The 23,290-nt window shown below is 38.8% G+C and overlaps 3 protein-coding genes across 3 annotated transcripts in view; 1 reads left to right on the plus strand and 2 right to left on the minus strand.

Annotated features, from left to right (window-relative positions):
* The window catches only part of TTC27 (tetratricopeptide repeat domain 27), a 230,231-nt gene that overhangs the window by 151,853 nt on the left and 55,088 nt on the right, over positions 1-23,290 (plus strand). The window contains 1 exon segment of the mRNA XM_043987972.1: positions 5,209-5,436. Within this exon segment, the coding sequence (XP_043843907.1) occupies positions 5,209-5,436 (228 nt within the window).
* On the minus strand, positions 10,691-11,107 carry LOC122743201 (histone H3.3A-like). The gene has a single exon (XM_043987974.1). The coding sequence runs from the start codon at positions 11,099-11,101 to the stop codon at positions 10,691-10,693; it is 411 nt and encodes a 136-aa protein (XP_043843909.1). The 5' UTR covers positions 11,102-11,107.
* Positions 15,057-15,404, minus strand: LOC122743200 (40S ribosomal protein S25-like). The gene has a single exon (XM_043987973.1). The coding sequence runs from the start codon at positions 15,402-15,404 to the stop codon at positions 15,057-15,059; it is 348 nt and encodes a 115-aa protein (XP_043843908.1).

The raw sequence follows: 23,290 nt of genomic DNA on the forward strand, positions 1-23,290 counted from the left end.
TTCTCCCTTACCTTATCAAAGTAAAGTAGTCAAGGAGAGAATGTGGGTTGCTCTATAATTTGAAACTATCCAAATTTCCTAAATTAATTTTTGTTATGTAAATGTTCTCTTTCTATGAATAAAGTGTAAGCCTCTTGAGAGACAGGTACCTTGTGCTCTAGTTCTACAGGTGTTCATATGGTATCTAGCCCAGCTTTGAAATGATGATGAACCTTGCTTTTAGAAAGCCAGAAATACTAACAAAACATGTACATGACAGGATATGCAATAGTATTCCAACTGTGCTTTGGGTAGCTTTGTTTAGAAGTCCACATCCCTGTGAAATATTTAGGACCATGCTGAGAGTTAAAAATGATTCCTGGTTTGGCCCTGGCCACCATGAGTCTCTAGGGTCATGCTGCCCATTTGTGGGTAAGTGGTTTTCAAAGAGGAGGGTGTTGTGGATTCTATGGGGGAAGTGCACTGGGGCAGATGATATGGACAAAATTAGTTCGGGTCATGAGTTGGCTCTAAGTTATTGACATGTGAAAACTTTCTTGGGCAAGTTAATTTAAAAAATCTGTATCTAAACCTATGATTACATTTTGGCCTTTAGTTCCCAAAGTGAGTGGAGCCAAGTGGGACAGGAGCTAGGAAGGCTTCATAGATAAGGTCATATTTAATACAAGTTTGGAAGAGGAGGTAATGGTTTTGTGGAAAGGCTTTTTGGGGCTGATACTATTATTTTGTTACATACATACACACACACATACGTATATATTTCCTAGCATTCTCAGGTTTTGTAAATCAATATTTTTCATTGAAGGTAGATAAAACTTATTTGAAAGGGTTGCTCTGGCCTATTGTCACCATGGGCAGTACACAGCTGGAGCAAATAATGGTGACAAACAGGAATTGGGAAAGTAAGGAGTCAAAAGTATGAGGCATAGTATGATTTAACAAAGCACAACATGATACCAGAACATACACCACAACATACAATATCACATACAACAAAGCTCAACATGACATAATAGAGATTGCTCTCTCTTCATTATCCTTTGTTTATTCTTACAAGCCGTTCTCACACACTTGAAATGCAATTACTCTTCTTTGCCCCACTGAATCCTTACTTTCTTTCAAGATCATTTTATCTCAGGTGCCTCCTGCTCCCATGAAGTCTTTCCTGCTAGCCTAACTTGTTAGAATTTGGTCCCTCCTCCAATTATTCTGTATTTACTCAGGTGTGTTTATGTTATATTGCCCTAACAGAATATTAGCTCCTTTGAAGGCAAGGTGTGATTCATTTTTGTCATTATGGCTTGCAAAGAGTAGGTGCTTGTTGAATATAATTCCTTTTGACATGATTTGTATGTGGATTGTGTGTATGTACATATAAACACAAAATACTATTCATATGTAAAAATAGACATGTAAGATAAATAGAGATTAAATGTAGAAAATATAGTTTAAATTATATATTATTTATAAATGATATATAAAATCCATATTGTGGAATATATTTTAAATGACTGGGTCTAATTTTGGGGGGACTAATTTGTGGATGACTAATCTGGGGACTTTTGACTATTTGGCTATCTGACTGCATTTAATTTAATATGGGCCGTTTATAAAGTTCCACCACACTGCTCCATTCCCAAATTGATAAGCAAAATATTAAGAAGCCTCTTAACTAAATAATCAAAGCAGCGTTTATTTATGAGATACTATTGAAAATTAAGAATACAGCGAAATAAAATGTACAACCTGACTGCTTTCCTGCGGTCTCTTTCCACTGCGTCTCTTTCCTACCTGCTGTGCCTCGTACTTTTTTTTTTTACATTTTTATTTGTTTATTTATTTATTTATTCCGTTACATGTAAAGATAGTTCTCAACTTTTGTTTATACAAGCTTTTCAATTTCAGATTTTTCTCCCTCCCTCCCCTCCCTTCCCCCTCCCCTAGACAGCAGGTAATCTGATACAGGTTATATATATACACATAATAACATTAATCCTATTTCTGCATTAGTCATGTTATAAGAGAAAAATCAGAGCAATGATGAAAAACCTCAAAATAGAAAAAACAACAGCACCAAAAACAAAAGAAATACTATGGTTCATTCAGCATCTATACTCCCCAGTTCTTTTTTTTTTCCCTTGGATTTGGAGATTCTCTTCTATCATGAGTTCCCTGGAACTCTTCTGTACCATTGCATTGGTGAGAAGAATATAGTCCATCACAGTAGGTCAACACTCAATGTTGATGATACTGTGTACAATGTTCTTCTGGTTCTGCTCATCTCACTCATCATCAGCCTGGTACTTTTTTAATACAATAAGGGCCTTAGCCGCAAGAGGCCTTAGGGCACTCAAGTCCTTTATTCTAACTCTGAGCTCCTTTCACTTTGTAAATCCCCTTGCTTCTAACTTTCCTCTCCTTACTGCCACTGCTGAACCCCTGTGTTTCTCTCTCACCGACCTCCTGTCTGTCTGCTCCGTCAGTCTGCCCTCTGCTGCCTTTGCCGCCCCTTTAATCTTGTCTGCTGGCCTTTCCTCCTTGCTCCTAGTCCTGAGTTACTGTTTGTCTTGACCCCCCCTTGTCTTCTTCCCTTTCTAATCTCGTCAGCCACCTCTTGACCTCTTTTCCACCTCGTCTTGTCCGTCTGAACTCTGAGTCTTGTCCACCGGCCTCCAGTCTTCCTGTCAGCCCCCCTTGCTGTCTAACTCCCAGGTCTATATATACCTTTTCTTCTCTCCACTCAAATCTCAGGGCTTCTTGCACCCACACACCAAGCTAATCCGCTAGCCAGGGCTGCGGCTGATGGGGGGGGGGAGGTGCGTTCCAGCTTCACGTGCCTCAGCACAGGCTACGCCAGAGCCCAGCATCTCTCAGATACCTCCACTCAGGTCAGAGGGAACTGGGGGCTTTCCCCCCCAGCTGTCTGACCTGGCGTCTTGTACAGCCCATGGGGCTTTTTGGCTCAGGTGAAGCTGAGGAGGAGGAGGGGCACCAGCACCTCCCACACTGAAGAGACCCTGAGGGCCGAAGGCTTTCCAATCTCAGCCTAAAGGTAGGGTCCCCAAATCAAAATAAATTTCCACAATATATAAATACATTTCATTTAATGTATTGTGTATCATGTTATTATCCATCATATCACATGCCATGTGTTCTGTAGTATCAAAAGTAGCCATTGTTCTACTCAAGGAATCATAGAATTTCAGAGTTGGAGGGGACCTTAGAGACCTTCTTCCACCTCATACCAACTTCCCTGACAGGGAGTCTTCTGTCATCCACCAAAAGGCCTTTAGTAGTGGGACGAGCACTCTCTCTCAAGATAGTCCATTCCAGTTTAGGATGGTTCAAAATGTTAGGAAGTTTTTCCTTAATTTGAACTGAAAATAACCTCTTTAACTTCTGCCTGTTATTCCTCATTCTGGCCTGGCAAAACAAGCATAAGTCCTTCTTTCACACGGCAGGCCTTCAGGTACTTGAGCTACCATGTTTCTCAACCAGCATTTATTAAGTACTTACTGAGTGTCTGGCAAAACATTTCAGTATCTTTGCCAAGAAAACCCCACGGACATTTTTTGTGTGCTGTGGTCCACAGGGTCACGAAGGGTCGGAGACGATTGAACAACAACAATAACAAGTGCCAGGCACTTGGCTAAGTGCTGCGGTTACCAAGAAAAGTTGAAAACAGGCTCTTAAACTTAAACACCTCCAGATCCTCCTCCTGGTCCTTATGGTACCCAGTTGCCTCACCCTCCTGGCTAGTCTTTTCTGTGGACAGAGCTTTGACTTATTGGTATCTCTCAAAATTCTAGCAAATAGTTATTAAACACTTACTATGAGCAAGATCCAAGCACACACAGCAAATTTGGTGTGCGTCTGCCTGACTTACAGAGCTTTTGTTAGAAACAGTTGAGACTGAATCACCATAAGTTAGAGTTGGAAAGCACCTTGGACATTATCTAGTCCAATCCCATCATTTTATAGATGTGGAAAATGAGACCTCAAGAGGTGAAATGTTTTGCCTAGGACCATTTATTTGGCTTCATGTCTAGCTCTTGGTCTTTTGATTCTTAGTCTTGAGTTCATTTTACTACACCTGAAATGGATTCCTCTGGGTTGCATATCTACTTAGAAAACCACACATTAACATTATCTATTTTATGTAGTGTTTTTATTTATTTTGTTAGACATTTCCCAATTACATTTAATCTGGTTCAGGGACTGGACTGTGAGTTTTATACCTCTGCATTAACACCCACTCTTTACTAACCTCCTGTAAAGTTCTTAGGGGCTATACAAACATAAGGGATCATTCCTTTCCCTCATTCTTTATTTCTTCTCAGATTTCTTCTACTTTTCTTCAGCCCCTACTTTGATTTCACTAAAAGCTCCCTGCCTTCTAGATAGTGGAATTAACCGTTCACTCCCACTCAACCAGCCTTCACTTCCATAGGAGTAAAGAATCTGTTGATTATATATACCTTTCACTTGCCTAACTTTGTTTCATCATCTATGAAATGGTCATAAAAAAGCTTGTGTTAGCCACCTCTCTGAATTGTTGCAAAGCAAACCCTAACTTCACTCTAAAAGTGTTAGTTCTTGTTGTTGTTGTTATTATTATTATTTCTGTAGCTTTACTGGGAGGTGTTTGGGCAGAAGCTGGAGAACCACTTGGTGGTGAAAATTATTATTATCCCCATTTTACACTTGAGGAAACAGAGGCAAACAGAAATAGAGTGACATATCTAAGGTCACATAGCTGGTGTCTGAGGTAAGATTTGGACTCATGTCTTCCTGACACTAGGCCCAGAATTCTATTCTCTGCCTCATCTCTCTGTCTTGTATTTAGTCTTTGAGGTCTCTCTGTGCTGAGATTCTGTGATTCCTTCCATGACAGGTAAGCAATAATGCAGGCATTTCACACATCTCTCTTCACAGTCTGGCTTTGAAGTTGCCTTTCTGGTACTGTAGCTTCTGGTCAAAGCAAGCACTTAACCTTCAAACAAAGAAGTTGACTTGTAGTTCTTTTCTGGTGTTCATCTCTAATTCAGTCTGTGTCCAAGATGTTTTATTCAGTTGGATAGGTATTCTTAAGAAACCAATAAAAGTTTGGGAACATGTGGGATTACTCTATGACTGAGTAATGTATTGCATGCTTTTGATTGACCATTGGTTTTCTTTATTAAACAATTGAATTATTTCTGTTATCAGGCAGAAGAAATCTTAAGGCAAGAATTAAAGAAGAAAGAAACACCATCTTTATATTGTTTGCTTGGGGATGTGCTTCGAGACCACCATTACTATGACAAGGCCTGGGAGCTGTCCAAGCATCGGAGTGCTCGTGCCCAGCGTTCCAAGGGGCTCCTTCATCTTCGCAACAAAGAGTTTAAAGAATGTGTGGAGTGCTTTGAATGTTCTGTGAAGATTAATCCCATGCAGGTTAGAAAACAGAATCCCACCTGCTTTTTTGGTGGGTTTATGCTTATCTTTTTTCCCCCATTTACTCTTAATGACTCAGTACCACTTTCTCTTCTAAATGATTAAAGGGGATTAGTCTTTAAGATAATAGGACACAGATCTTATCCCTTTTCTTTTAGGATAAATAGTGGAGAGATCATATGGGTTTCCTTTGTGTACTATAAATTACTCCATTTCCCACATTGCTGTTTCTTTCTGAACCTCATATATCCCTTCCCAGGATTCAGCTGAAAGAATTCACTTTGAGGTGTGGTATAGAGGGTAGGAATGACTTTCTAAAGCAAAGATTGTTGGAAGACTGAGATTCGTGAACAAGAAAGATGCAAGTGGCTCTGCAAATAGTGTTGCAATCACTAACTGGTGTTTAAGGTAAAAATGTGCATTTTACTGGAAAAAGATCTACAGAGATGAGTAAATGCAAAATATTTACAAAATGAATACGAAGTAATGACAGGCAGCCTTTAAAAGTTGGCTGAACAGAGAGGGAAGAGCGATGAAGAAGTCCTGAAACCACACGTGAGTGAGAGAAACAACATCAAAACCAAGGGTTTCTGTAACAGAACTTAGTGACAGTTGAATTGTTTTTATTCATATCATGTTTTAACTTTTATATCTTTTGTTAATAAATTTAAAAGTACATAGAAGAGAAACAAAGAGAGAATCATGTGCCCATAAAGAATTACAGAGGATTGGGGCAGCTAGGTGGCGCAGTGGATAGAGCACCAGCCCTGGATTCAGAGGGACCTGAGTTCAAATCCGGCCTCAGACACTTAACATTTACTAGCTGTGTGACCCTGGGCAAGTCACTTAACCCCAATTGCCTCACTAAAAAAAAAAAAAGAATTACAGAGGAGATGAAATTTGAGTATTTACTATAGTATCATAGAATTGTGGTATTTTCCAGTAATTTCCAATTGTGATTTCTTAATGACTTGATGTCTCTTCTTTAAATTTTGGGAAGAAGAGAGAAAGTCAATCATCTCCTCCCTCACCCCTTTAGAAGTGGGAAAGGTCAGTATATGAGGGACAGTTGAGGAGGGGAGTGGGGAAGATGGCAAATGAATGAGTAGACCAGTTTGGCCAAGACACAGGCTTATGTAGGCATGAAATTAGAAAAAAAAGCAGTTAGAAAAAGAGTGAGTTGCTGTAAAGTGCCAAATTGAAGATGTTTGTATTTTATTTAGTAGGTAATCATGAAGAAAGTTAGGTTTGAGAAGGTAGAGAGGCAATATTTGTTAAGGAGTTATTTTAGGAACAATAATCTGGCTCTTACTCTGACTTGCTTAGAGGAACTTAGAGCATGAAGAGACTGGGGGGAAAAAAGGGAGCTAGTTAGGAGGCTATGGCCATAAAATAGTCCAGTTGATATGTGAAGAGTTAAGGCTAGTGCCAGCAGGAATGGAAAGCAAGGTACAAATGTGAGAGATGTTATGGTGGAGTAATATAATTAGGAGCTAATTATTCCAGGGAAACAAAAAGAATGATAATTGTTAAAAAACAGACACAGTGTAAGCAGATGTTTTAGAAGATTTTCCTGCATCACCACATGTGAATCCAATTCAGGCAGGCTCTAAATCATGTCAGACTAGACAGTTCAGAGGATGTATGGAACTAACACAAGACAAAGATGGAAATACACTTTTGATCCAAATCTAAACTCTCCCTAGAGATGAAGGGTTAATAAAGACCATGGGTTTAAAAAAAATTTTCCCCCCCAAATCTTAGGAAAAAAGAAAGAAGGGAAATTGAAATAAAAATAGAAAAAAAAAATCTATCTTCCAGTAGTCAGACTTTTGTCAATTTCAGATATTTCCAATTCACTTGGTACCATGCCATGTTCTTTTGAATACAAACTTAAGGCAGAATGTAGTGCTATTTGAATAATCTATGTGGTTTTAATCTCTTGTTTCTTCATGGTTCTGTTAAATAACATGTGTTAATAATGAGTACAATGCTTTTCCTAGTCATTTATGTTCAAATGGTAGAGTCCCTGTTCATGATATTATCTCATGGTAGCTAAAAGATTTCTCCCTCATAGGATCAAAATAAGCATATTTAGATACATTGCAAGGGTATGCAGCAACATTTACTAATTGTCCAAGTTGCATATATTTCTATTCTGAAGTTTGAGAGCCATGAGACTTATTATGATGTAGGAAAGCTCTGCCATGAGGAGAAGGCATCTGAGGGCAAGTCATGTGGCTTTTCTTTGGCATCGGGAAGTGACGTTTGCTTGTGGGAGGAAGAAGGGGCGAGGCTGGCTCTCTCGCTGTCTTTCGACTGGACTCTTGTGGAAAGTGGAGCGAAATGTGCTCTCCCTTTGATAGATAGATGAATCTAGGCCCCTTTCTCTCTCTCTTCACTAAATTCTTATTTTCCTTAATAAATGCTTAAAAGTCTAATTCTTACTAAAGCTTATAATTTATTGGCTACCACTCATTAGATATTTTAGACTAGCTAGAATTTTAGCCCCTTACAATGACTCTTACACTTTGATACTAGACATTGTTCACTCTTTTTTTACCAATCAATTCTCATTGTCATACTTTCTCCCTGTCCACAAATTGCAACTTCTGAAGTCACTACTGCCTAAGTTACTGAAGTTTCCATCCTCAGTTTTTTATAATCAGTGTGAAGAAACACACTTGAGAAAGTTGTTGGGAAGTTAATATGACTTTTTCCTATATCACAACAAAGGACTAAAACCTTTGTACCTTGCCTCCTAGTCTCATGTAGTCATTGAATCTATATTATCTATATCTCTATGCAGATATTCCTTATACCTAAATGCATATGTGTTCTCATAATCTGGGTACTTTCTTCAGTGGCAAAGCTCATAAAATATCTGTGCCAGCCTATGAATCCTGCACAGAGGAGGAATCCTCCATAGAGGATCTACTCAATATGTTGGAGGCTTTCCTTTAAGATCTTAAAATATTATGTGGCTACCTGTGCAGTACTTGGCATGTCCATCTGTTGTTACTTACTTGTGCTCTACAATCTACCTTCTCTTCCAATTATACATTTCCTGGACATCTTTCATGCCAATTCTTGTGCTCAAGCCACGTGTAGTGATGTGCTGCATTCTGCATGTGCCCACAGTGTGTCTTTCCATTGTCCTTTGAGTCACCCCCAATAATTCTGATTCTTTTGAGGTTGTCATGTTCTATGACTAGCAGCTCTACAATCTCACCAGAAGTATAAAGATGTGAAAAAGATGGTTGGTCTGTTTTTTGTTTTGTTTAGTTTTTTAACATAGAGCAGCTTGGAGTCATTGAAAACATTGCAGTTTCTCAGATGCATTCCAGCCATAACCTCTTCTTGCTGTTCAGTTATGGCCTCAGCTCATTGTCTTCCTTGAATCCTTGTCTAAGACACATATACTGATGCACCAACTCAGTGGGTGGCCAGTCCAGCTTTATGTTATAGTCTGGATGGATTCTTCTTCCATTTTTGTTCCTATATAGATTATTGTCAGTCTCTTTTGAGTGGCTCCAAGATTGTAGTTTTAGAATCGGAAGGGACCTCGGTGATAATCTGGTCCAGTTGCCTCTTGTTACAGGCTATATTGTGATGATCATCCCCCCTCATTCCAAGAAATCCATGCCAATGGTGCAGTAACTCTGCATTTGGAGCCAGAAGATCTAGGTTTGGATTGCAGCTCTGTGATATTCTGCCTGTGTGACTTTGGGCAAATCACTTCACTTCTCTGGGTCTCAGTTTTATCATCTGAAACATGAGAGGGCTTGAGTAGATTTTCTCCAAGGTGAGACTGTATGCTCCCTCTTCCTTTGGGATTTTGCAAAGTACAACCTCTGTGTTGGTGACAAACACTTAGGTGAACATTCAGTCTTCCTGTTCTGTGCCTTGCTTAATATTGATAATCATAATTGCTGAATAAAGTTAGCTTTCTGTATCAATCAGGGAATCTTACATGAGTTTAACATAGGCATGGAAGACCAATTGAGAAAAGAGAGTGTCTGAAGTTGCATTTTGCTGTGCTGAGTCAAGTGCTTTAAAAAATCAGCAAATAATAAGCCCAGTAAAAGGTTATGTTCCCTATGTCTTTTAGTAAGTTGCTCTGAGGCCTTCAGTTGTGTAAATGTGAAGATGAAGACTCTTTTAAGAAATTGTGCATGAAAATTTGCTTATTTTCTTTGATTTTCCTCAAATATAATTTTGATGCAAGTACAGATTATTTTCATAAAGGCTTTTTAGAGATTAGAATATAAATGTGGAATGGTATTACTGATGTCTTTTGGATCACCATTTTATATAATACAAGTCTGTGACTTTTCTCAGTTTTTTCATATCTTCCTCCATTCCAGTATCTGGGAAATCTGTCCTTCATTTCTTTAAAAATTGCATCACCTCAAATATGGAGGGTTTTTTTCCCTTGTGTTCAGATCTGATCCAGATTTCGTGTGTGTTTGCATAGGGGGCAGGAGGAGTGGTAGAGCCATGTTCGCATCCTTTGACCCACTGGGGGCTGAGGTAATAGAATTTAAATGTGGAGGTCCCATAGAGACTGTCTTTTGCTTTTCTTTGTATTTTTAGCGTAGTGCCTGGCACCTGATAAGCACTTGATAAGTTGCTTCTTGCCTGCCTGATCAATGAGAATAAGTCACTATGGAAACACCTGCAGATGTTCCATTTTTCTTCCATTTGTTGTCCTCCCAGTTTCATTTATAAATACTCTTGGGATATTCTGACTTACTTGAGTCTCATACTAAACCTTCTACAGATTTCTTTTCTCCCCTAGCATTTTGTGCTCATCATGAGTGTTACAGGACTAGATAACCAGCAATTCCATCTATGTTGCTCATTACCTTGGGATATCTTATTAAATCCTAACCTTCCATGCTTCTCTTTGAAATTTTATAAATTAGTTTGTATTTTTTTTCCAGAAAAATTTAACAAGTTTATTTATAATTGTTATAAAATTGAATTGTTGAAACTTGTTCAAGGAAACATTTTTGACTGCATTAATGCTTTATGTCCTCATATTTATATTCAAAATTCACACACAAATGAAAATGGAAAAAACTTGACAATACCCGATTCTGTCCCCTGTTTTTCCATTTGCAATCATATACTTAGGTACCTTTTGACTCCATGGGAAAAAAAAAAAAACGTTCAGAACTACCAATAACAGGAAGAAGAGATTTTTTTTTTCTGTTTTGAGAATGAAAAATGTTTCCCCTCATAGTGGAGTTTAAGCACGTTCTCCATGTATGCAGTGTGCTAGCTGGATATCTTTTGGCATGATCGTGACATGTTTGGCATGGATAGCACATAGGTTGGTGTCCTCAAAAAGGCCAACCAGATAGGCTTCGCTTGCCTCCTGCAAAGCACCAATTGCTGCACTCTGGAAGCACAGATCTGTTTTGAAGACCTGAGCAATTTCATGCACCAGACGCTGGAAGGGAAGTTTACGAATCAGAAGTTCAGTTGACTTCTGATAACGTCTGATTTCACAGAGAGCCACAGTACCCATCCTGTAACGATGAGGTTTCTTGACCCCTCCAGTAGAGGGCGCACTCTTGCGAGCAGCTTTTGTAGCAAGCTGCTTCCTGGGGGCTTTACCATAGGTGGATTTACGGGCAGTTTGCTTGGTACAAGCCATGTTCCTGAAAACTTCTCTTCATATACCCCCCTTCTCTTTTGGCTTGGGCCCTGAGAGCGAGAGGCGGCCCTTAGTGCTGGAGAACTATGGCAGCGGCAATGGCTGGGAACACCAATTAGTTTGTTTTTGTTTTTGTTTTTTTGCGGGGCAATGAGGGTTAAGTGACTTGCCCAGGGTCACACAGCTAGTAAGTGTCAAGTGTCTGAGGCCGAATTTGAACTCAGGTCCTCCTGAATCCAGGGCTGGTGCTTTATCCACTGCACCACCTAGCTGCCCCTAATTAGTTTGTATTTTTAATCCATATGGCCTGTAACCACCATGTTTCTTGAGTTCAATTGTTTGCTGATCAGTACAATTTCTAAAATCTTTTGGCCTGCTGTTGGGATGATTCCTTCACATGATTTAAACTTCTCTTGGAAAGTATGATAATCAGTCACCTTTTTCTTTTACCCATTTTCCAGTCTTCAGTAGTTTGTTTGACTAGATCACTCAATTTTTAGCAGTTGTAATTGCATGCAGTGCTGTCTTCTCTTATTTCTTTCTTCTGGTTTGGTGTTGATTTTGACCATTGCCCAAACTAGTTCATGGTTTGACTGTCCACTGATAACTGAGCCAGAAACAACTTCTTTATCTGTAACCATTCATTTTCTGTCTTTTAAAATATACTCAATTTCATTTTGTAATGTTTTTCAGTATCTGTAATGTCTAGGACCTTCTGACTCTCTTCTGGAAGAAAGTATTCATGATATATATATAACTATGCAGCTTTTAAATAGTTCACCAACATTTTTCCTTTCCTAATCCTAAGCCATATTTTCCAAAATGTTTTTGCTGTCTTCTTCATACTGACACATTGAAGTAACTAAGTATAAATTTATATATTGACATGATTGAGAGTTTTTCATAGATTTTTAAAAAATCTTTTCATTTTCTGCAACAATTGTTAACCCATTAACTAAATATCCTGGTCTTCCCAGCTTCTACAACCTCATCTACTAACTTTCCATCTACTCTGTGTATCTTGCATACATGTTATTTATGTTATTTTTGTATATATGGTATCTCCTCCATTAGAATACAAAACCCTTGAGGGCAGGAATTCTTTAACTTAGTTTGTATCCCCAGGTTTTAGCATGGTACCTGACAGATGGTAAGCAATAAATGCTTGTTGATTGGTTGGTAGTCTTTTTGCTTCTGCTCATCATGAGTGTTACAGGACTGGATAACCAGCAATCCCATCTATGTTGCTCATTATCTTGGGATATCTTATTAAATCAACTTTCATTTCCTTTATTTACCTCTCCAAGGAAAATATAAGAGCCATACTACCTTTTATTCATTTAAAAAAAAACATTCATTCATTCATTCATTCATTCATTTACTTATCTATCTATCTATCTATCTATCTATCTATCTATCTATCTATCTATCTATCTATCTATCTATCTATCTATCTATCTATCTATCTATCTATCTATTGTGTGGCCATGAGGGTTAAGTGACTTGCCCAGGGTCACACAGCTAGTAAGTGTCAAGTGTCTGCGGCCGGGTTTGAACTCAGGTACTCCTGAATCCACTGCACCACCTAGCTGCCTGCCCCCCCTCCCCACTACCTTTTATGCAAATAGTGCCAACATATATACATGTAGCAACAAACTGATATGATAAATACCTAACTCAAAACCCTTTCCTCCTATCTCTGGTCTTTCCCAGGTTAAATACTCCCCACCTCTCCTTATTCTTTCTTAATCTTTTCCTTAGCTTTTTGTTTTTTTATAAATGCAGAGCACAGGTCCCAGAATAGTTCCAGTTTTACACAATGCCTTAGATAGAAACTAGGTAAGTAATCCTTTCTTCATTTCTTTCTTTTAAGTTTTATTTATGCCTTTTACTTTTACATCATGACCTTTTCCAGATATCTGCTCCCCCCATGCCAAAAAATGAACAAAACAAAGAAAAACAGCTAAGCAAAACCAACCACTCAAAGGATTTTGCATGCCAGTCAATGCAGCATTCTGTATTCAAAGTCACACAACTCTCCACCTAGAGGATCATGGTATACTAGGGAAATGAAGGACAGACTACCCAGCGGGTTCTTAAGCTAACTCTAAATTTTTCTACCTGTGCCAGTTCATGTGCCAACAGCATTGTATTCACTTGCCTTGCTGTTAGCAGTGCTGTAGTAGGAGGGAGAGAATTTACTTGACTTCTGTATTGTGTGGTTCCAGTTAAAAGGCACCTTTTTCTTTTAGCATTTTTAATTTGTCTTTGAGGATGGCAGGAGGAATGAAATAATACCCAGAACCTTCCTTAATTTGTTTGGTTTTGGAAAATGACACAAAACAAAAAAGATATTATTTTGAAGTGTTTATTCCCCAAACCTTTATAGTGTTGCTCTTTCTATCCATTTGACATAAAGTATGTGACTGTAAAACCCTGTGTATAGTAATCACATTTGAATAACTACAAATCAATGCCTGCTGTTTAAAGTAAACAAGACAACATAACAATTTTAAGTTCAACAAATGTTAAGCATTGTATAGCAGAGATATCAAACTCTGACTAAGGCTGTCTGTAAAACTCCTGAGTGGGGCCATACCAGTTTAAAATGTCATTGGGGAATCTTTAACAGAATAAATTAAAATATAATGCAATATAGGTAATGCTAATTTATCATTTTCTAAGTCAATGTGCAGCCCACAGGGATTCATTTGTACTTGAGTTTGATAACACTGTTGTTTAGAAATCTATCTTTTTATTTGGTGTTTAATTGAGAATAATTGTGTATATAATGTTGCTGATGTAACTTATTTTACTTTATTTTTTATTTTTTAAATGTTTTTATTATTCATTCATTCATTCATTTATTTATTTATTTGCGTTTTCAGCCTTTGTTTAGATAAGATTTCCAATTTCAAATTTTTTCTCCCTTCCTCCCCTCCCTGCCCCCCTCCCCTAGACAGCAGGTAATCTGATATATAACATTAAACATATTCCTGCATTAGTCATGTTATACAAGAAGAATCAGAGCAAGAAGGAAAAACCTCAAAAAAGAAAAACAACAGCACCAAAAACAAAAGAGATAGTATGGTCCAATCAGCGTCCATATTCCACAGTTTCTTTTTTTTTTTTTTTTTCCGGATTTGGAGACCCTTTTCCATCATGAGTCCCCTGGAACTTTCTTGTACCATTGGACTGGTGAGAAGAATCTAGTCTATCACAGTTGATCAACATACAATGTTGATGATACTGTGCACAATGTTCTCTTGGTTCTGCTCATCTCACTCATCATCAGCCCATGCAAGATCCTCCAGGTTTCTCTGAACTCCTCCCACTCATCGTTTCTTATAGCATAATAGTATCCCATTACATTCATATAACACAACTTGTCTAGCCATTCCCCAATTGATGGGCATCCCCTCAACTTCCAATTCCTTGCCACCACATAAAGAGCAGCTATAAATATTTTTGTACATGTGGTCCTTTTCCCTTTTCCATGATCTCTTTGGGAAAAAGACCCAAAAGTGGTATTGCTGGGGCAAAGGATATGCACAGCTTTATCGCCCTTTGGGCATAATTCCAAATTGCTCTCCAGAATGGTTGGATCAGGTGTAACTTATTTTAAAGAAAGAAAATTGTGTTATAAAGGATCGTGGCATCATAAAATAGAGGTGCTTCCTCATCTCTTCCCCTTGAGATAAGATTGATCATGGTAATCACTCAGCTTTTGGCTCAATTTTTTACCCCATTTATATTATTATGTTCATTGTGTATTATTCTTCTGGTTCTGCTTACTTCACTTTGTCTTTTCCTCTCATTCATCCATTTATTTATTTATTCATTCATTTATCTATCTATCTATCATCTATCTATCTATCTATCTATCTATCTATCTATCTATCTATCTATTTATTAAGTATATTTTTGAAAATGTATACAAAAATGTTGAACCATTTCATGCATCTTCAGCAGCTGGATCTCTACCTGTGGTGTTCCTAGTATATATCACTTGTGCTCTGTGTTTGGAAAGTAGCTTAATCAGACCTTTACTAACCAGTTCCTGGAGAATCTTCAGTCTTTCTGAGACCACTGCAGGGGTGATAAGTTTATAGTTGGGGACCTCCTTGCAGAGTTTGTCATATGTTGCTTTGTCAAACAGGACCAGACTGTTGAGCTTGTCTCGCACTTTTCCCTTGGACCACTTCTTCTTCTTAGCTTTGCCCTCAGACTTGTTTACCGGGTCCTTGTCCTTCTTAGCCGACTTGCCAGCATCTTTCTTCTTCTTATCGTTCTTCGGCAGCATGGTGAGGCTCCAGGAACTCCTGCTGCTGCTGCCTCCATTGTAAGATGTTGGAAAGAAAGTCTTTTCCTCTTTTTTAAAGACACTTCAAAGTTTAATGATCTGCACTGATGGAGTGGTTACAAAGGGTAGGCAAAAAGAACAGTAACACATATTCCCTGAGCTCATGAAGCTTAGAATCTGGGGTTTGGGGGTTAAGGAGAAAGGGGAGATCAAAGACCCAAACACAGATAACTATAATATTTAATATTTTATGACTAGTATTTTAGAGAATTTTTTTTTAAATGGACTATGGGAGGTTATTGTCCACCAAAGGAATTGGGGAAGATTTTATGTGGTAGCTCACATTTTATATAGTGCTACAAGTTACACGGCCCTGTGAACTAATAAGCAGTGTAGTTAATATTATCCGCATTTTACAGATGAAGAAACAACCAGAGAAGACATCATTTACTCAGCTCACACAGCTAGTAAGTTATCAGAGCTGAGTTCAAATCTCATTATCTTTGGTCTTCAATTCCAGTGCTTTTTCCATTAGGCTACACTATCTCTTGGTAGCCAATTCATGCAAGAGGTAGCATTTGAGTTGGGTTTTCAAGATTGTATAGGAATTCAGCAGTTAAGGGAGGGGAAAGAGAAATTAGAAGGACATTCTAAGCATAGGAAAGTGTGAGCAAAGACCCAGCAATGGAGTATCTGTCCAGGAGGAAGAGAACAATCTAGTTTAGGATAGAAAGGTAGGAGGTAGGTAAGATTATGAAGGGCCTTGAATACCAAGGAAAGATGTTTGGGCTTTACCCTAAAGAAAAGGGAGCCACTGAAGATTTTGGAATAGAATAATGGCATGACCAACCCTGTGGTGAAGGCGATATAGGAAAAATAGCACTATTTCCAGAATAAGAGAGAAGAACCTGGGTTGATTATTTCTAGGTCAAGAAAGTAAAAGGAAGCCATTGAATAATGTCTGAGCAGGGACCAAAACCAAGTGTCAAGAAGCAAGTACTTATGGAAACCATTTGAAATAGAGAAAAATCCTTTGGAGGAGTGTGAGACTTCTGCTTCCTTAGGAAGGGAAATATTTTAGACATAGTAAAATAATATTTTAATTATTATTTATAGTTGATGGACTCTTCCTCTATTTTATTTTAAAGTATAATTGATCTCATTGTATGATTTGACATTGGGGCTATTTTTTGATGGAATCACCTGTATTTTGACATTGTTAGGTTAGCGTGGAATATATGTTAGTTTAAGAGAGGGTGTAATATTTTAAACTTCACTGCATATGACTAATTTTAAAAAGCCCTTTCTTTCCTCACTTTGAAAATAAAAGTTCAAAGCAATTGTTCCCTAAAAATGTTTATTTTCTTGAGTGATTGATTCATCAAGAGAAGTGAGTAAAATGCAATACTCCTGATTGTTCATCCTTTGTAAACTTTGTGAAATGTGATGACAGCTGCTGAGACAAAGAAATATTCTATGTTGAACCCAAAAGTTAGAAAAGAGAGACATTTGTTTTGCAAATAAATTACCTTCATCTGTGTTTCTAGTGATTCTTGGCCTTTGTGAGTCACCTTGTGTCCCTGAGGGGACTCTGGACTGTTAAGGGAAAACTGGTATCTCTGGTGTGACGGTTGCTGAGCCCCTTTTAGGTCTGCTTTCCATTTTTGGTGTCCACCTGCCACCCAATTCTCACCTGTAGCTCCAAGAAACTGTAGCATGCAGTGGCCATACTCTAGTAAAACCATTTTGGCACATGGACTAAACCAGGTTGAGGACAACACCATCAGTGAGTTAAAGGAATATCTATCCTAAGTATGTGAAGACTTCCTTGGTGGAATAGGAGGATATGAACAATTTGTTTAATAGGCTATGAAGGTGACAGAAGACTGTGGGGCACCTAGAGTTTGGTTAGACACTGAAGAGGCCAAGGTCATCCACTGCATCCCAAGCCATTCCCAGTTGTTTTGACTTTTGTCTTGCCACCGGACTCTGATGACTCCGGAAGAGAGAGGCCAATGATGTCATGCAATCCTGCTTCACTTAAATACAATTTATGCACGAGTGAAAAGATATCAACCATACTATCTTACCCTTTTTATCTACCTCAGAGTCCTGCAGTGATGGGCAAGTAATGAAGCAGCAGGTGCGGATACACCGGGAGCTGTGGTCACAACCCTGCACACAGGTAGTGTAGGCCCTAGGGTTGTCTTCTCACTGGGAATGAAGCAGCAGTGAGATTTGGCAGCTTCCTGGCTATCTGAGCAGCCTTTTTAAATGACTTCATGTACTATTGTGCTGTAAGAAACTATGTGCAGGCAGATTTCAGAGAAACCTGGAAGGACTTACATGAACTGATGCTGAGTGAGAGGAGCAGAACCAGGAGAACATTGTACACAGTATCAACAACATTATGTATTGATCCACTGTGGTAGACTTGATTCTTCTCAGCAATACAATGGTTCAAGATAGTTCCAAAGGATTCACAATGGAAAATGCTCTCCAAATACAGAAAAAAAAAAAAAAAAGAACTGTGGAATCTGGATGCAGATTGAACCATATTATTTCTGTTGTTTTTGTTTTTGTTTTTTGAGGTTTTTCCTTTTTGCTCTGATTCTTCTTTCACAGCATGACTAATGCAGAAATATGTTTAATATGATTGTTCATCTATAACTTATATCAGATTACTTGCTATCTTGGGGGGGGAGGGAGGGAGATAAATTTGAAACTAGAAATCTTATAAAAACAAATGTTGAAAACTATCTCTACATGTAACTGGAAAATAGTAAAATACTTTTATGGAAAAAAATGACTTCATTGCTCACCTCCTGGCATGAGGAAGGGGCTAGAAAGGTGCCCTAAAAACTGTCTGCTTCACCAAACTTAACTCTGTCCTGCTTACCACAGCAGGTGGGGATCCCACTCTGTGATCAAAACCCCCAAAATGAACAAAAACTTCCGTGAAGATGATCCCAATCACCATTGGTACTTGGAATGTGTGCATGTTTGTGGACAACATAAAATCTAGTAGACCTTAAAAATGAACAGCTTTTGTTTCAAGAGAACTCAGCCACTATTGCCTCCAAATAGTAGCCTTGAGTGAAATGAGGCTGGCAAATGAAGGTCAGCTTGCCGAAGTCTGAGCTGGATACACATTTTTGTGGAGTAGTCGCTGTGATGAGGAGCACCATGAAGCTGGTGAAAATGTTGCAATCAAATCTAATCTAGTCAATAAGCTTGTATGCTTCCCAAAAGGAGTGAACGACAGGCTCCTGATAACGTGGTTGCCACTTACAGGAAAATGCCATGCCCACCATCATCAGTGCTTATGCTCCCACCATGACAAGCCCAGATGAGGTCAAAGAAGAATTTTATGAAGACTTGGAGACCCTCATCATCAATATGCTAAGAGGACAAGCTTGTAATTCTGGGTGTTTTTAATGCTAGAGTAGGCACAGCCTATCAGGCATGGCAGAGAGTCCTTAGGAGAAATGGAGTCAGCAACAGTAGCAGCAGCAGTAATTACTTATTACTGAAGGCTTGTGCATCTCATGACCTCATCACCAACACTGTACTTGTTCTCATTCTTTTTAGATGTTTTCAGCAATATTATTTGATGCCTTCAGTGAGGATGAAAACAGCATCAAGGTCAGCTCCCTCATTGGCAGTAAATTATTTAACTTGAAAAGGCTACAAGCCAAGACTAAAGTGGAGGGAGAGTTGGTACACAACTTTTTGTTCACAAATGATTGTGCATCCAGTGCAGCCTCTGGAGGTGAGATACAACAGAGTATAGATTGATTCTGCTACTTTTTGCTAATTTTGTCCTGATAATGAATACCAAGAAAGCAGAGGTTCACCATCAGTTACAGCAAATGGAGAAATTTTGGATGCTGTGGATAAGTTCACTTGCCCTGGCTATGTGCTTTACAGGAGTGTTCACATACATGAGGAGGTTGATGCATGCATTGCCAGAGCTATCTCAGTGTTTGGGAGGCTCTGAAGGAAAGTGTGGGAGATAAGAGGTAATAGGCTACTTGCCATGCTGTTGTGCTGACCTCATTGTTGTAAGCCTGTGAAACCTGGAGAGTATACCAGCACTATGTCAGGAAATTGAATCGTTTCCATTTGAATTGTCTTAGGAAAGATCACCTGGAAAGATAAGGTACTGGACACTGAAGTCCCTTCTGGAGCTGAGCTGTCAAGCATCTGAACTGTACTGCAGAGAATTCAACTCTGATGGGCTGGCCACATTATTCAAAAGTCAAATGTACCTTTGTCTAAAAGATTATTTTACAGAGAACTCATACAAAGCAAATGCCTATTTGGAGGTCAGAAGAAGTGCTACAAGGATACTCTCAAGGTCTCTCTGAAACACTTTGGAATTGATTGGGAGACATGGGAGACACTGGTATAGGACTGCCCAGCATGGTGTCTCTGCACCAAAGAGGGCACTGTGTTCGATGAGCTAAGCACAATTGCAGTAGCTCAAAAGAAGTGTGAGATGTGCAAATTTAGAGACATCTCCACTCCAAATGTTCATATGGATAATGTGCCCAACCTGTGGCAGAGTCTTCTGAACTCCTATGGATTTGATCGGCCATGGTTGGACACACTGTACATTGACTCCGACTTACTGTTGTTATCTTGGTCCTCTTTGACTACAGAGGACAATGACAAACCAATATTCCCAAACTTCTCCTCATTAGCTGGGACACAAATATAAATGTCAGGGTTCGTGTTGGGTCCAGTTTATAGTTGTTTTTAATTCTTCATTAGACTACTTTGATGTTCTGTGTTCCACCTGCAATATGTTAATTTTCTCACTAGGGGGCACTTGTGCCATTTTAAAAATTAATGGGACTTCAGGTTCAATCAGTCAGTCAGTCAACAAAGATTCTCACAACACACACTTCCAAAGAACATTTTAAATGAACATGCTCCAGGTTGGCCACTAGTCGGGTTCTTCCATTAAAAATGCAGTTTTATATATAGGGATATGCACTGAACCTGTAATTTCAGTGGATACAGTGAACTTGAAGATGAGGAAACTCTTCTGTGCAGGTTAGCACCTTCCATAAAACTTACAGTCTTGGAGAGTTTCCTAGAGGTTCAATGACTTGCCCAAGGTCACATAACCAGAAGATGTCAGAGCCAGGATTTAAACCCAAGTTGTTCTGGTTCAGAGGCCAGCTCTCTATCTACTCTTCTATGATGCCTCCTGAAAGTTGTGTGCTTCATTAAAAATTTGCATTTATAACCATTACAGTATATATTTTGAGTAATAATAAAAGAGATTAAATGCTTAATAATAACTTTTCTGTCTAGATCAGAGGTTCTTTTTTGGTGTCATGGACCCCTTCTCAGAATAATGTTTTTAAATGCATAAACTAAGATATGTAGGATTACAAAGGGAACCAAAGGCCAGTGAAAATAAAAGATGTAATTTTTTTCTCCATCTAAGTTCATAGATTCCCTGAAATTTATCCACATGCCCCTGTGGGCCCCCAGTTAAGAACCACTGGTCAAAACTCTAAAATTCTCTGATGCTCCTTCTGAGATAGAGGAGCTCTGTTCTTCAGATCTTCCAATTCAGATGCTGCTCTCAGAATTTCCTATTTTGACTTTGAATGCTTAGCTAAGCTAAGCTAAATTTTTCATAAATTGTAGTTTGAGCACTCTTTCAGCTGACTAGTCCTTGTTCATCGAACTTGGCTGCCTTTATTCAGCCTGGGAGATGAGGTCAGATTGCCTGCCCCGGGTCATTTGGGTTTTTTTGCTAAATGTAAAGTATTTCTGTTCCCTTGCTTCCTTTTTGTTTGCCTGACTGGTCTGTTGAATCAGGAGAGGTTTGAAGTAAAAACTCTTAAAACTTGATTTCCTGGGTTTGCTCAGGATATACTTTAGCTGTGCTTTTTCTTATACAATAGGTGCTAGAAACCTCAGTTCCTCCTGGATGCTAGGCTGCTAATTATTTTTCTGGCAATCACTGATTTATGAAAACGATCAATTGTAAGAATACATATCCCTTGTTTCTCTCCTAAGCTCCAGTTCCATATCACAAGCTGCCTTTTGGACATTTTTGAAGTGGATGTCCCATATGTGTCTCAAGCTCAGTATGTGCCAAGCAGAGCTCATCCTCTTTCCCACCAAATACCTCCCTCCCCTGAACTTCCTTATTACTGGCATCACCATCCTACTAGTTACCCAGGTTTGAACCCTTGATGTCATCCTCGGCTCTCAATTCTTGTGCGCGCGCACACACACACACACACACACACACACACACACACACACATATACACATTCAGTTGCCAGATCTTGTCATTTTTATCTCCCCAACATCTCATATGTGTCCTCTTCTCTTCGCTCACATAAACACTACTCTAGTTCAGGACCTTGTCACCTTTTGCCTGGATTGTTGCAGTAGCCTCCTGTTTGATTACCCTGCCTCAGGTCTCCATACTCCAATTCGTCTTCTGCCTAGCCAGTGATTTTCTTAAAGGGCAGCAAGTCTTACCAGGTCATTCCCTAACCTGTTAAAAAGCCAACTGTTCCCCATTGCCCCTAGGATCCAATATAAATTCTTCAGTTTACAGTTTAAAATTCTTCACAACATGGCTCCTTCTTATCTTCCCAATCTTTTTACACATTACTCCCCCTTCCTCACACTGTGGTGAAGGCAAATTGGCCTGTTTGCTGTTCTTTATACATGATGATCCATCTCCCATCTCCATGTCTTTCTAGTAACTATCCTCTCTATTCCTATAGTGCTCTCTCTTCACCTCTGCCTCCTGGAATCCTTGTTTTTCAGCTCAAGTGCTGCCTAGTGAAGGAAGCCTTTTCTGATCAGTAATACCCCCAACTCCCAACCCCCCCCCCATTGCCTTCATCTCCAAGATCATTTTGTATTTGATTTGTTGGTATTTTGTGCATACCAAACATATGTCAATATTGCCTTCCTTGTTAGAGTGTAAGCTCTTTGAAGGTAGGTAGGATTTATTTTTGCCTTTGTATTCCTGATGCTTAGCATCTATGAGACATCTCATGAGAAAATTTCTTAAGTGGAAGCAAGCTACTTTCCTTCTTTTCTCATGTACCCAATTTGATACTGATAAAGTATTTTTGAGCTGAATATTACCATTAACTTTCTCTTTTAAAAATGATTACTTATTGCTTAAATGTCAAGTAAATGTTATCTTCTTGATTTGGTTGCACTAAAAATGAAGATGCCACTGTCGTATTTCTTAAGATGTAGGAGCAATCAGGGCAGCTAGGCGGCACAGTGGATAAAACACTGGCCCTGGATTTAGGAGGACCTGAATTCAAATTGGGCCTCAGGCACTTGACACTTATTAACTGTGTGACCCTGGGCTAGTCACTTAACTCTCATTGCCCCGAAACAACAACAATGACAACAAAAAGATGTAGGAGCAACCATGGGTAGGATAGAAAAGGGGAAATTGATGTCTTGGCCAGAGTTGGTGGGTTTTTGTTTGTTTTTCTTTTGATGTGTGTTTGTATATGTGTATGTTTGTGGGGTAAGGGTGTTGGTGGTATTTTGTGATTTTTCAAGGAAATGTTTGGGGAGTCATTCTCTTTCTCAATCTGTTTTTCTTTTTCTTTCTTCTACTCATGTCTTCTTGAGAAGTACTACCTTATTCTTCTATGTTTAATATTTAGTCTTGCATACATACTGGTGGGTTTTTTTAAAAAAATTGTGTGATGAGGAAATTTGATTTGTTTGTTTTAGGTTTAATTTTTCCTTCCTAGTACTTAGTGTGTGGGAATATGATTATTCACAAACCTTGCAGTTTGTCATTTCTGCACAATAATTCAGGCATGTATAATTAACTTCCAAATAAATATTAGATATTTTATGTTTAAAG

Source organism: Dromiciops gliroides, chromosome 2 (assembly GCF_019393635.1).
Source record: "Dromiciops gliroides isolate mDroGli1 chromosome 2, mDroGli1.pri, whole genome shotgun sequence".
Lineage (NCBI taxonomy): Eukaryota > Metazoa > Chordata > Mammalia > Microbiotheria > Microbiotheriidae > Dromiciops > Dromiciops gliroides.